A 15,730-nucleotide genomic window follows, 5' to 3' on the forward strand; every position below is an offset into this window, starting at 1 on the left:
TAAATGAAATGTGTGGTTTTTAGTGCCTGGGTTCTTTCCCTTTACGTAATGTTTTCAGCATTTATCCATGCTGTAGTATGTAATGGTACTTCATTCTTTTGGCTGAATAATATTCCATTATATGGATAGACCATATTTTGTTTATCCATTCATCAGTTGATAGACACTTGGATTGTTTTCACTTTTTAGCTGTTAAGAATAATACTGCTATAGACATTTGTGTATAAGTTTTTGTATAAACATGTTTTCACTTCTCTTGGTTATATACCTAGAAGTGGAATTGGTCAATTATATGGTAACTCTATATTTAATTTTTTGAGGAACTGCCAACATGCTTGCACCATTTTTACATTCCCACCAGCAATGTATGAGCGTTCTAGTTTCTCCTCATTCATGTCAACAGTTGTTATTGTTTTTCTGTCTCCCTTTTTTAATCATAGCCATCTTAATGGTTATGAAGTGGAATTGTGGTTTTGATTTGCATTTCCCTATGAATGGTGATGTTGAAATGTTTTTATGTGCCATTGGCCATTTGCGTGTGTGGCCATTATTGATAAATGTTTATTCAGATCCTTTGCCCATTTTCTAATTGGGCTATTTGTCTTTTTAGTGTTGAATCCTAAGAGTTCTTTGTATATTCTGGATATTAGACCTTATCTGATACGTGGTTTGTAAATGTTTTAACCCATTCTGTGGTGGTTCTTTTACTTTCTTCATAGTGCTCTTTTAAACACAAATTTTTGTGTGTGTGTTAAATTTTTTAATTTTGATAATATCCAGTTTATCAAAACTTGGTCTTTCATCCCTTCTGCTTCTTGTGCCATATCTAAGAAACCATGCCTTATCTAAGGTTATGAAGATTTATGCCTGTTTTCTTTTGAGAGTTTTATAGTTTTAGCTTTTACATTTAGGTCTTTGATCCATTTAGGTAAATTTCATATATGGTTGAGGTTGGGTATAACTTAATTCCTTTGTGCATGAATATCCAGTTGTTGGGAGTTTCATTTTTTAAAACTTTATTAACACATCATAATTTTTCACAAAAATTATTAACTAATTTAATAATTTTAGATAAAAAATATCTATTTATAGAAAATAGTGAGTTTCTATAAACAGTAATTAACATTGTTTCAACATTTGCCATTAAAAAAAATAATTGAAGCACATACTGTCTATCAGACATTATGTTGGGCATAGGATTTAAAAAAATTCTAAAAATCTCTGCCTTCAGTATCTTATAGATCTGGAAATTAAGAACATTGAAATTGTAATAAAGAGTTGAATGAAATATATAAGATATTTGAAGAAATTAATGATGGTTTTAAGAAATTGGTTTTTGAGAGAATGCGTGTGAAAGATGACACTTCTGCTATAAAAATAAAAATATTCCCGGGGCAACTGGGTGGCTCAGTTGGTTGAGCATTCAACTCTTGGTTTCTGTTCAGGTCATGATCTCAGGATGGTGAGATCAAGCTCCACCTTGGGCTCTGCACTCAGCAGGGAGTCTTCTTGAGTTTCTCTCTCACTCTCCCCCTTCCCTTGCTCAAGTGTGTGCACGTGTGCTGGCTCTCTCAATCAAATAAATCTTTTTTATTTTTATTTATTTAAAAAAAATAAAAATAGGAATATTCCTGGCAATTGCTGTAAAAAGCACTTGGTGGTGGTTCCTATGCAATAGGGATGTTTTACCCTGATTAGTACTCTTCGAGTCATTTGCTGTTAACTTACTAATTGGGGGGAGTGGATGAGAAAGAAATTTTCTGTCATCTATAAATTTGAGGTAAAATTTTGACTGTAATAGAAATGACAAAGAAATCTCTCCCTCATTCTCTCTGTCATTCTCTCTCTCTCTCCCTCCCTCCCTCTTTTTCTCTCTCTCGTATAACTGACTGAATTAATACTTATTTAACTCACAGAAAAGGTTCTCTACAGCAGTGTTCTCTGAGTCATTCTTCACCAATTCTGGATTTTATTTTCACCCCTTTGTCTGCCTTTTTTTTCCCCCTGTTGATGCTAATCTTATAATTGTTGATATATCTTGATAAGATTTGCAGTTATATATGCTACCTTTTTTTGAAGTAGGCTTAGTCTTTTGAGACTAATTATTGAATTCAGGACATGTTAAATTGATTGTATTAGTGTACATAGGCTGCCATTATAGAATATAATAGTTGTGTGGTTTAATCAGTAGAACTTTTTGTTCTCACAGTTCTGGAGGACTGAAATGCAAGGTCAGGTGCAGACTTTTCTAGTAAGGCCCCTCTTTCAGGCTTGCAGAGGGCCTTCTGGCTGTTTTTCACATGCCTTTCCTCAGTGTCCAGTGAGGGTATCTCTGATGTCTCTTCCTCTTCTTATAAGGACACGAGACCTATTGGAATAAGGCCCTGTCCTTAAGACCGCATTTAATCTTAATTATCTCCTCAAAGGCCGTGTCACACTGGGGATTAGGGATTCAAGATATAAATTTTGGGAGGTGGTGGTTGCACAGTTCAGTCCATAACACTTAAGTAACACATCATAGTAATTTTTATTTTCATTATTTTATAATAAGAAAATATAGTGAGTTTCTATAAAACTTAACATTGTTACTGGAGAATGGAGAAAAAAAACCTCATGTTATCTAGGCTCTCTCCACCTGTATTTCCTTACTTGTAAAACAAGGAAAATTGGCTAGTTGATTTCTGAACACTAAAATTCTGTTTCTCTAAGAGTTATTGATTTCTAACATTATTCAGCAGATAGGTTATAGTTATAGGAAGCATCTTATAATAGATATTGATGTTCTGTAAAATCAGCATTCTACCAACTTCTCATAACAGAGTGAAAGGCTTAATCATCCTGTGTACCTCTACATTCTTAGTTAACTCTTTTCAACTAGCTATGCTGGTTAGGTTTTACTATGTATAATTTAAGATTTGGATGCAACATGTTCCCTTTTTTCTACCACTTAATAATACTCTTTATACAATGTAATTCATCATTCGTGAATACATTTTATTGTAATGGATTCAAGCAATACAATTTTAAGTGTAGATAGCAAAATGTGAGACTCCCTCTCATACCTACTCCTCTTTCAAATGAGATAACTACAATTAACAGTTTGGTATGCATCCTTCCAATCTTCTTTCTATGAATGTACATATGAATATTGATTTATGCACATATCTTTTCATAAATGAGGTCATGCTGCCTATATTCTGTTATTTAAATTTTTCATCAACAGTGTGTCTTGGGATTTTCATACATACCAGGATGTATGTGTATCTTTTTAAAATGGCTGCATAGTATTATATGATGTTATTATAATTTGGTTAACTGTTTCCCTTTTGTTGAATATTACTTTGTTTCCTTTATCACTTTTAAAAACCATGTTACATGAACATCCTTGCACACACATCCTTTTGTGCAGCAATTCCTTTAGAATATATTTCTTACCTGTGGAATTAAATGCACTGAACAGTTTGGTGGCTACTCTCTGATTGCCTTCCTAAATGGCTTTACGTATTTACATTCCCACCAACAGGGAGCGAGAGTTCATTTATCTTTACCATTGCTGAAATAATATTTTAAAATTTATTTCAATCTGATGGTTTAAAAATTATATTTCATTATTTTGAAGTCACATTAAACTGATATCTGGGATGTTGAGTATCCTTTCCTTTTGTTCGTTGGCCATTTGCATTTTTCTATGAATTGCTCAAATTTACCCATTTTCTTGTGGAATATCTTTTTAATACTGATTTGTAAGACATTTTTGAAGTCTCTTTGGCATGTGAATCCTTTATTTTAAATTTTGCAGATATGTTTTCCTGTCTGTTGCTTGTCTTTTAAGTTTGCTTGTGGTATCTTGTGGAATGGAGATTTTTCATTTTGGGAGAATGTCAGTTGTTCCCTTTATGGCCTGTTTTGTGTAGTATTTAGGAAAACTTTCCCTATGTAGAGTTAATTTTTTTCTAGTGTTTTATAACATTGTTTAACTCCATTTGGAGTTTATTTAAATGAATGGCTCAACCCTATTTTTTATATAGTCCGTTCTTTTTTCATTGATTTGAAACACCCTTTATCATACTCTTAAATCCCTATGAACCTGTTTCCCCCAAAGTAGACTGTTCTGTGAAACCTTTTGTAAGCCAAAATGATGTGAAGATGTAGTTATCATTAATTTATATAGAAACAATTTTTAGTGTTCCTAGAATAAAAAATATCCTTTCTTAGGCTTTTCTGATACCTTAGGACATACTTTCCTAACAGATGCACAAAATAAATTGAGATAAAGCACAGATGCTCGCAGACATAGTTCAAAGCTGTGGCGACTTGATGGTGAGATGCTGAGTGCAGTTCCCAGGGAAGGAGCTTGGTGGTGCCACTCTCACTGGCCAGGGTGCTTGCTTCCTTTGTAATGGCTTGCTGCAAAACAAATGCTGAAAACTTTTTTTTTTTTTTTTAAAGCAGAAATCCTCTACAGATTTCTTTTTAGTTAGCAAAAACAGGTACTCATGTTATGTCTTCTGTAAAAACAAAGTGGTGTAACTTGAACTTTCAAAAATGGCGGGCACCTGTATATGCAGATCTACTTTTATATATAGTTTTTTCCTCTTTTCTCTGTTTTTGCCATTACTTTTTAGTGTTGCTATAACCTTACTCTACTCTTTTCTGATTTGTGGCTATTAAGTTATATGTGAACCAGAAATCTACATAAGAGACTACTGGTATTTTATTTTATTTTATTTTTTTATTTTTTAAAAATATTTTATTTATTTGAAAGAGAAAGACACAGCAAGAGAGGGAACACATGCAGGGGGAGTGGGAAAGGGAGAAGCAGGCTTCCCACAGAGTAGGGAGCCCGACATGGGGCTCTATCCCAGGACCCTGGGATCATGACCTGAGCCGAAGGCAGACGCTTAATGACTCAGCCACCCAGGCTCCCCGAGACTGCTGGTATTTTAGATAAAAGTCTTTTTTTTTTTTTTTAAAGATTTTATTTATTCATTTGAGACACAGAGAGAGAGAGAAAGCATGAACAGGGAGAGAGGCAGAGGCAGAGGGAGAAGCAGGCTCCTCGCTGAGCCAGAAGCCCGATGTGGGGCTCGATCCCAGGACCCTGGGATCATGACCTGAGCTGAAGGCAGACGCTTAACCATCTGAGCCACCCAGGCGCCCTGATAAAACAGTCTTTAATTGAGGAAATGAAGAATTTATATGAGATTGATTAATGAGTAGAATGTTCATGCTTTATTTTATTTTTTTTTAAAGATTTTATTTATTTGACAGAGACACAGCGAGAGAGGGAACACAAGCAGGGGGAGTGGGAGAGGGAGAAGCAGGCTTCCCGCTGATCAGGGAGCCCAATGTGGGGCTCGAACCCAGGACCCTGGGATCATGACCTGAGCCGAAGGCAGACGCTTAATGACTGAGCCACCCAGGCGCCCCAGAATGTTCGTGCTTTAATACATAAAATTTATTATATGTTTTAGTTTCTCAGAGGCTTATTTAGATTTTTTTTTTGGTTTCTAGGCTCTTAGTAATATTTTATTTTTAAGATTTTGTTTATTTGATGTAGAGAGAAAAAGAGCATTTGAGCAGAGGGAGAGGAAGAAGCAGGCCCCCTGCTGAGCAGGGTGCCCTATGTGGGGCTCAATCCCAGGACCCTGGGATCATGACCTGAGCCAAAGGCAGACGCATAACCAACTGAGCCACCCAGGCATCCTCTTAGTAATATTTTAAATATTTGATGTTGTTGAATATGCAACCTGTATGTAAATATTAATATGTTAAAATTATTTTTTAAACAGAAGCTATATTTAAATTGCTTTGGTGAACAACTTTGTTCTGTAAATAGGGAAACAAAGTAAATTTGACCAAGCCTATATTTTGCTTTTGGGTTTTCTTTCCTAACAATACAATAAAGAATAAAATAAAAATTAAAAAAATGGGTAATAAAGTAGAATGAGATATTACTCTTATTTTAAATTAGCTATAGCTAAATGCTATTATAAGAGCAGCATCTGTTACCATGGATCATCTCTAACTCAAGGTCATCTTAAAAGGGTGCTTTGACCTGCTTTATGCTTTGTAAAAATAATTCACAGTGGCCTTGGGCAGCTATAGCCTTTATTGTACCTAAATTATGAAGCTTACATGAGGAACTTAAAGTGGCCACCCTTTCTTTACTGCAAAATCAATAGAATCCTGCGTTATCTGTTAAGTTCTAAAGCATAAGAAATAGAGAAGTAGGTATAGAAATAAAGTCAAGGTTTTGTGTAGTGATAATTTTTTCTTAACATTTGTGTTATTCAAATTACATGAATAGATTTTACATGCTTTTTAGAACTTCATTTTAAGCTTTTGTTTTTCTTTAAAGTATCTCTGGTACAAAGAATTAGTATGTGTATGTGTGTATTGCTATTACTCAGGGAAGTACTGTTTCTCTTATTCCTGGACAGATGAATTGTGTAAAGGTTTTTGGGATTGCACTAAGGTTTGAAGCAACTGGGGAACATAAAATGACCTATACTTTTTCTACACATTTCAAGCTTAGATTGCCCCAGAGATCCAGAAATAGGATAGTTCTTAATTATGATTAGCATCTGGAGTCTAGGCAGATCTTACTTGGACAAGAATCATACCCTTTTAGGCTTGGAGGTTCCTGAAGCTACATATATCTGTACTTACGGTATTCAGTAAATTAACAGCTGTATAACAGAACTCACAAAGTGGATTCAGCCTGCAGAGGCATATATTGATTGGTCTACACTATGTTTTAAAATATCTGGATTTGTGGCTTGTCTTGAAAATTGGAAGATGTGACAACTTTAACCCTGTCACCACAGGACGGCAACTAATTAGATGGACATGTGCTCTTACTTGCCAGAATCCATACCACTCCTTATCCTGAAGGTGTCAGTTGCCGTTTATCACCATGCTTGTACAATCACCCATTTGCTCAACTCACTTATGTTCCTACCCAGCAGCTGTAGGCTGAGAATATGTAATTTATAACCATCAGTCTACATTTTTTTTCTGTATCTGGTGCAGCTAAGTGAAAATGAGTGGAAAGCAATTTAATATAGTAGAAATAATCAACTCATTTTTTCCAGGATCATATTATATATTCATGTCTTCATTTTCTGTTCCTTTTTTTATTCCCTGAAATATTTACTCTTGCTAAATCCTACTCATTTCTACTCCCAACACCTTGAATCTTCCTTGATCACATCTGTACAGTAGTGTCTTCTGAAGTTTTAGAACACTTACTTTTTTCACCACTATAAATTTATTATAGTAAAGACTTAGAGAGTCTCATTCAGTTAAAAAATGACTGTGTTCCTATGAAGAACACAATAGTCTTTGCTTTCATTAGTCTTTGCTTAATATGGTTCACAGTTCATTGTTGTCATTTTGAAGAATAAGGAAGTAGTACCTTTAAATTTTATTTCTGTAGTTTTCTTAATTGGCCTTTGGACATCATATTCAAATACTCTTTTCCTTGCTTTCAGTTACAGATGAGGACACGGTAAAGAGGTATTTTGCCAAGTTTGAAGAAAAATTTTTCCAAACCTGTGAAAAGGAACTTGCCAAAATCAACACATTTTATTCAGGTGAGTCGTTTTTTGGTACAACATACAGGGGACAATTTCTGCTGCTGAGGAGAAACTCTGCCATGTCAGTGTTTAACCTTCTGATCATCATTTTTTAAATGGGGCTTGTTTTTCTTCCTATACTGTACTTAGGGATATTTTCTTTAGCTGGAGTAGGAACGCATCTAGTACCTCAGTATTTAAGCCTAATACGGTCATTGCCTAGATTCTTTTGCAGTTGCAAGGATTTGGGAACCTCATTATGAACCAGTACTTTGGTAGAGCTTCACTAAAGTCCAGTCTGAAGCTTCAGAAGAGTCAGAAATTTGATTTTATTATTTCAGAGCTGAATTAGACAGTTCCTGTTTATTAATTACATTACTTTGCCTTTCCATTGTATGGAATATTCCTTTCTATCTCTTGAGAGCATTGTTTCCAGAGTGACATCCACAAGATGCTATTGGAGTTGAGAAGGAAATACTGGAACTTCCATTTATTTATATCTGACCCTTTAAAATTCTGTTTTTTTATATATATTTTTATACTACCCTACCCCTTTGATATCTCTTTTTTCATCACAAAGCTCAAGTTTCTTGAGTCCCTCATCTATTCCCCCATCTATCTATTGGTAAGGCCCCCCCCCACGAATTATTTCCCTCTCCCTCAGTTATCTTAGCCACTTTGTCCCTTGTGCTTTTTAATCTCCTCACCCTCATTGCCTTATAATGCATCTGCCTAGTGAAACTCCAACTGTAAACCAATTCAACCTTTTACCTTCTTTATGCCTACCCACAGGCTGCTTAGGATAGCCAGGGGAAAAAAAACTCACAGCAGAACAAACTTGAACCATTATAAATTCATTATTACATTCTTAATTGTGTCCTCAAAGCTGCCCATGGGTCCTAATCAGTGCCCTTTTCCATGCTCCAGAGTGGGTTTGTTTTATTTTGTTTTGTTTATTCCTTAAGTAGGTTTCACACCCAGCGTGTGGCCAGCGCGGAGCCCAAACCTATGAACCCACGACCCTGAGATCAGGACCTGAGCTGAGATCAAGAGTCAGATGCTCAACAAACTGAGCTACTCAGGTGCCCCTCCAAAGTGTTTTTCTAAACCCAACACCATTCTCTTGAATTCTCTGACCCCACCATCTTCTCCATCATGCTCATTATACCTCCTCCTACTTTACAAATAAATATAAAGGACTTCAGGGGTGCCTGGGTGGTGCAGTTGGTTATGCATCTGACTCTTGGTTTTGGCTCAGGTCCTGATCTCAGGGCATGGGGTCAAGCCCTGCATCAGACTCTGAAGTCAGCACAGAGTCTGCTTGAGTTTCTTTCTCCCTCTCCCCCTGCACACACACTCTCTCTCTAAAATAAATAAGTCTTTAAAAAAATTTTTTTTAAAAACTCAACTTCGCTCCTGTTGGTGTATAATACGTATGCAGATCTATGCCACCTCTCCCCCTAAGTACTTGTTGACCTTCTTACCCTTACTTATTTTCCTCCAATCTTTTTAGAAAAGATATCCTTCAGTCCGTGGCAAATTTCTACAACTACTGACTGAATTTTAGCTCCTCAAGACCTTCCTCCAGTAATTATTTCTTCTAAGAATTAATAAATAAATGCATCATTGACTTCCCTCTTTACTGGTTTAGTCTCCTTAGCAAGTCACTCCCTTCTAGCAAAAAAGAACAAAAAGGAAGCAAATGCCTTAATTCTATGTCCTTCTCATCTTTCACTTATGGCTGGACTTCCTAGGCAAAGAGAGCAGTTTATGCAGAGGCACAGAGCCATGAAAGGGCACAGTAAAATGCATGTCCTTTGCACCACATTGTAAGCACCTAGAATGCAGTAACAAAATAGAAATATTATTTGAAACTGCAATGGATAGATTTTCAGCAAGGGAAAAATATACAGAGAAATTGCAGTATGTAAGAACAGAGATAATTTCCAGTTAGGAGGTAGGAGGAAAAGAGGAACCAGAAATGTAGACAGAGAAGGAGAGGGTGGCCATGTAATGAAGAATGAGGAAGAGGAAGCTGAAAGAGGAAGGCATTTGCAGGGGAAAAAGTGTTTAGACCAAGAAAGGCCTATAGCATGTGACCTAAGGCTGTAAATGCAAAATGTAAATTAAGGTCAAGGTAATTAGCATTTTTCTTTTGCTGTGATTTTTTTTGGGGAAGGATCTCTGAGCCCAACTCTATGTGGGTAATTTAGATCAGAAAGAGTAGATAATGCTTCTTGGTATACAAAGCAAAAGAAATATCTATTCTTAACAATAGATACATATTTTTTATATGGTGAGTTATAGCAAAAACTATATACAAATTGTGACCCATACACCTAGTCAGATATGTGTGTTTTATGTATGTTTGTATGCAACTATATATGTGTATATGCAATATATTTAAACAATTAAAATTTTTTCATGGAATAATATCCTTGCTATGTATAATATATTCTGTTTTCTATATTTATTTCTATTTGACTTATAAAATGCTGATTTATGATCCACACAATTGCTTTTATGACCCCATATTGGGTTATAACCCTAGTTTGAAAAATGGTATCTTAGATTTGATTATTTTTCAAAAATAATTTTAGGCTTTCTACTATTTAAAATTTGGAGGCTATGATTATAAATGACTTCCTTTTTCTGTATGTATGGGCCAGTAGGGCATGTCTCTTGATGTCACCACAGAGTAGGTCCAAATTGATAGTCTTCAGACTAACTTTTTGCCAGGTCAGGAAGTGATGGGTAATATGAAGACATGATTGACAGAAACAGAATTTGGCACTTGTCCTAGACAGTATCATTTTTCTCCTTATTTAGCCACCTTCTCCATGGCAGATTGTCTTATAGACTGCAATTCTCAGACACTAGGGCACAGAAAAAGTATAAATAATACAGGGATGAGTTCAGCTTATAAACCTACCTCCACCACTTGTATCTCACAAATTATTTAATGGTCAGCTAAAAATGGTCACTTTCAAGTGAGATATAGTTTTGACTGAAACTTCTAAATACCCCAAACAAAATGGTATAAAAGCCAAACAAAACAAAATGAATACTACTAAAATATAGATACTTATTTTCATATCAATTATTTTACCTACTAATTACATTTTGGATTTTTGAACCTTACTATTTTTTTAGAAGAAGTTTACCATTTAACCTTTCTAGGCCTCCATGTACTTGCTTCTAAAATGAACAAATTGATTCCCAGCCCTCTCTGGTTCCACCTGTGAGGAGTTAGAAGCTATTGTCAGAATTTCACAAAACCTGATGTAAGTCATTTTATTGCGCTTTATGTTTTATTACATATTTTTGGTTAATAAGATATAAGCATTTATATTAATAGATAAAATCTTTAAAAATTTTTTTTTTTTTAATTATTTATTTTAGAGAGAGAGTGCATTCTCCAGGAGAGGGGAAGAGGGAGAGAATCCTCAAGCAAACACCACCCCCCACCCCCACCCCCACTGAGTGCAGAGCTCAGCACAGGGCTTGATCCCAGGACCCATGACATCACCAGCTGAGCCAAAACGAACAGTCGGACGCTTAACTGACTGAGCCACCCAAGCTCCCCAATAGATACAATCTTTTTATATTTGAAGACCATGGAAGGAAATGGAAATTTTTTAAAGGAAGGCTCCTTTTTGGTGATAACATTACTAATTGCTAAAGTCTCCTAGGTCTCTTCTAGTATAACAATGGCATCAATCCTGAGAGCTATAGTGTTAGAAATCTTTTTTGTAGTCATCAGTAATGTCCTTTTCCATTGGTAATATTCATCACTCTATGTTACAACATCTTTCTGTTTGCTAGAACCAGTTTGCTTTCTCTCTATTCAAAATACTTTGCTTCTAAGCAGCATTTTTATGTGCCTACATAAAAACAAAATCTTAGAATATATCTGTTGCTTTTAATATTCCACAGTTAACATAGGCAAAGCCTTTTTTTTTTGAAAGATTTTATTTATTTGACAGAGAGAGACACAGCGAGAGAGGGAACACAAGCAGGGGGAGTGGGAGAAAGAGAAGCAGGCTTCCCACAAGCAGGAAGCCCAATGTGGGGCTCGATCCCAGGACCCTGGGACCATGACCTAAGCTGAAGGCAGACGCTTAACGACTAAGCCACCCAGGCACCCCTGGGTTGGAATGTTTTAAATAGCTAAGGGCTTTTTCCTTCATTTCTAAACAATCTCAGTTTTTTTTTACCTGTCCTAATATTTTGGCTTCGGTTATTATGACTTCACAGCAGTGTTATGAGCTTTTCCTTTCTTTACCAAAAAAGAAAGAGGGAAGAAGGGAAGAAAAGAAATTGCAGTAGTGTTATTTATAAGTATGGGAATTATGGCAATAGAAGCAGATTTATTTCTTGGCTGTAAAATATTTTCAGGCTTCATATATATGTAAGACCAATTGGATAATAGTTACTCAGAACTATTCCTGTTACAGTTATTCCTATAATCCTGTTTTGTGTTTTTCTTTATTCCTACCGAATTTGAGGCATTGTATATTATGCCACTGAGTGTTTGTAATAAAACATAAGCATCTTTTTCACTGTAATAACTAAATATCATTTTACAAGTGATTATATATATCTAGTACCCACATAGCTAAATTATGACTTAATGGCTGGTTTAGCTCTTTGCTTGTGTGTGTCTAAAGACATAGATTAAGTATTTATTAATTAGGGTGATCATAGGTCTGTAGTACTGTTTAAAATTCCCATTGTCTTATTATTTTTTCCTACATCATGATTATCTTGAGTTTATTACAACAGAATCCATTACTTAAGAGCTATTAAAGAATGGGGGTTGGGAAGTTGGTTAGGAGAGAAATAGGGGACATGAATTAAAGCAACCAGACTGGCTTGCTTTCTTGTTAACATATCTGATGAAAATTAAAATTATAATTATTTATGTACTATCCACGTGTCCACTATCCTTCCCTCTTATTTTTTAATATTTGAAGACCGTGGAAGGAGAGGGAAGTTTTTTAAAGGAAGGCTCCTTTTTGGTGATGGCATTATGAATTGCTGAAGTCTCCTAGGTCTTTCTAAGACTGATAAGATTTTTTTTCTTTATAAGACTGATAAGATGGGGAATTTCCCTGGTCATGGATTAACACAGTTGCAGGATGGCATCTTCATAAAAAAACTATCATCTAAATTAATGTTCTTTTAAAGTGTAGGTTTTGACCCGATACATGGGTCAGGAAAATTAAAATACCTGGGGTCATCATGAGCATTTAAAAAAAATATGAATATAAAAAATATGAATAGAATATAGTAGAATAGAAAATATCAGATTATATCTAATGTGTTTATTTACCAATTGTATCTATTTCTTTTAAGTTTATGTACAATATGATACTTGGTATTTTAGAATTTTGCGAAGTACTATGGAAACTGACATGAAGAAGCATTGACTTTACTTGGAGGAAAAGAGAGGGATTGTGGAAAAGCCTCCAGAAGAAGTAAAATTTAAATTGGATGCTTGAAAATGCGGGGCATTTCCACATGCCCTTGGAGGAGTATATTGGGGATTAGAGGACTTAGAGTACAGTATTCCAAGGAAACACCTATCCAGATGCATCGTGACGTCAAAATACATGACATATTGGGGGGTGAGGAGGATTACAAACAGTCTGCTGAAGCTGGAGTTGTAAGAGAATAAGGATTCAGCTATTATTATAGAAAAAAATTTGAAGAATATTATGTTTTATTCATACATGGATATTTTAGACTTCAGTACTTGAGGTGTAACGGTTTCAGGTAATAAGAATTCCAGATAAAAGCAGAACAAAAATTTTATGTAATAAAACGAAATTATCCTGAGTCATCTAGGGTTGGTCAACCTTCTTACAAACTTACTTCGTATTTCAAATAACACTGAGGTCCATAAATTGAATTAGCAAGCTCGGAACATTGCAAGATATGTATACAAAAAAATAAATGTATTCTAAAACACTAACTTTATAAAGAATTATTCTTCAGTTCCATAACAATGTAATAGCTTTGTTATTCTGAAGATGGCTTATAGTTCTGAAATAACTTTTCTAAAAGTAAAAAAATGTACATGTTGTGAAAACTAAGAAAAATCTTGTTAACCATATAGCTCTTTGAGGGACATATAGGTGCTTTGAAAGTTTTTGAGTGGTTATTGGAAATTTTTATCAAATATTTTATTTTCTGAGAGCATATGGCATTAAACATATATTATAAAAGTAATAATCTGTTCTCATTCAGGGCCACTTGATTTATTGGCATGAGTAGAAATTGAAATTTATTGTCAAAATAGGCTGCTTTCAGCAGCATTTATGAAATTACCTAGAAATATTCATTTTTATTTTTTGTAAGTATATTTGTAGATTTTAATTCATAGGCCAAAGTACATTCTTATGTACACATTTACCTTTTTCCAGGTTCTGGGCTGCCCCCATATGTTTGAGATTTTTGGATATTTGACTCTAGAAAATTGAGGTGTCCTTGAAACACAGATTTGGACACTTGGTATCAAAAGCAGTGTTTCTCATCCTTTTTAAATCTGTTGATAAGTATTAAACCATTTTGCTAAGTATAAAGATCTCACACCATAACTATGGTAATACTGAAAATTTTTTTTTTTTTTTCAGATTACGTGCTTTTACTCCCCTATTCCCAACCAGGGATTTTCCTTCATATGCTCTTCTAGATAGCCTTGCCCTTAAGGAAGAAAATAGTTCAAAAAAGTAGCTGAATACCCCTGGTTATATATTTCTCCTCTATTTCTTTCTTTCTTTTTTTTTTTTTTTAAAGATTTTACTTATTTATTTGAGAGAGAGAGAGAGAGCACCATGAGCGGGGGTGAGGGGGAGAGGCAGAGGGAGAAGCAGACTCCTAGCCGAGCAGGGAGCCCGATGTGGGGCTCGATCCCAGGACCCTGGGATCACGACCCGAGCCGAAGGCAGACGCTTAACAACTGAGCCACCCAGGCGCCCCTCTCCTCTATTTCTATATGGGAACTTGGATTACTAGAGAGAAGTTTTCCCTACATATTCATTAAGTCAGTCAGTCAACAAACATGGGTTGAGCCTACTATATGCACGCTTTTACAATTACAAAGATGATGATGATAGTCCTCACAAAAATTTATGCATGAATGTTAATAGCATAATTTATATAGTAAAAAAATTAGAAACAATTCACATGTTCCTCAACTGATTAATATTTAAACAAAATGTGGTATATCTACCCAACAAAGTATAAATCAGCAATAAAAGGAACAAACTACTGATACAAAATGGATGAACCTCAGAATCATGCTAAGAAGCCAGACAGATGCAAAAGACAACATATTGTATGATTCCTTTATAAAAGTGTCCAGAAAAGGCAAATGTATAGAAAGAGAAAGCAGATCAATGGTTACCTGGGGCTGGGGGGTGGGAGTGAGCTTTGATAGCCAATGGCCCTGACAGAAATGTATGGGATGTTGGAAATGTTCTAAAATTGGATGGTGCTGATAATTGCACAAGTCTACAAATTTACTAAAAATCAGCAAAGTATGCTTACCATGGTGAATGCTATGTTATGTAAAGTATACCTGAAAAAGCTGTTTAAAAATTGCTCACCATTTAAAAAATGAAGATTTTTTTTCCCCTCAGAAAATCATTGGCTCAGAGAGCTCACAGTTAATCAATGAAACAAACATATAAACAAAGAATTATGTTCTATGTGCTTTGTGTGCGTGTTTGTGACCTCATGAGAGTCCTATAGGTGGAGTTTCAAGTTGTGGTTGAGAGTTTTTAGGCAAGAAACACTTTACATAGAAAATGATATTTGAGATTAGCCTTGTAAAATGAGTAAGGAGTTTGCCAGATGGGGAGGTATTTGTTTCTTGACTTATTGGTGGCACGCATGAAGTAATGGTTCTTCTTTCTTTCCATTTTTGGGACTTCTTTCACTTTTAATATCGTTGTAAATAATTACAAAATATATGTATTGACAACTGGCTAAGGAAGGTAAACAAATAGCAAATTCATATTAGTCTCTTAACAATAAAAGTTGATCATTGATATTACGATTTTCTAGCTTTTGGGTCTTACTAATTACTTAAGGTTTTTAATCAGCAAAGTAATTTATAGTTGACTTTGGATAAATTATCACAT

General features: G+C 35.1%; 1 protein-coding gene across 2 annotated transcripts in view; it reads left to right on the forward strand.

Annotated features, from left to right (window-relative positions):
* XPR1 (xenotropic and polytropic retrovirus receptor 1) overlaps positions 1 to 15,730 on the forward strand; it is a 242,817-nt gene that overhangs the window by 141,042 nt on the left and 86,045 nt on the right. Inside the window, exon 3 of one of the 2 annotated variants that reach the window (XM_045877241.3) lies at positions 7,497 to 7,598. In XM_045877241.3, the coding sequence (XP_045733197.1) occupies positions 7,497 to 7,598 (102 nt within the window). Of the gene's footprint in view, positions 1 to 7,496; positions 7,599 to 8,551; positions 8,663 to 15,730 lie in introns of those variants that run through there. The other variant, XM_054507990.2, reaches the window with a different exon arrangement.

This window comes from Mirounga angustirostris, unplaced genomic scaffold (genome assembly GCF_029215605.1).
Source record: "Mirounga angustirostris isolate CCGP_5_RB_7025 unplaced genomic scaffold, mMirAng1.0.hap1 SCAF_6, whole genome shotgun sequence".
Classification (NCBI taxonomy): Eukaryota; Metazoa; Chordata; class Mammalia; order Carnivora; family Phocidae; genus Mirounga; species Mirounga angustirostris.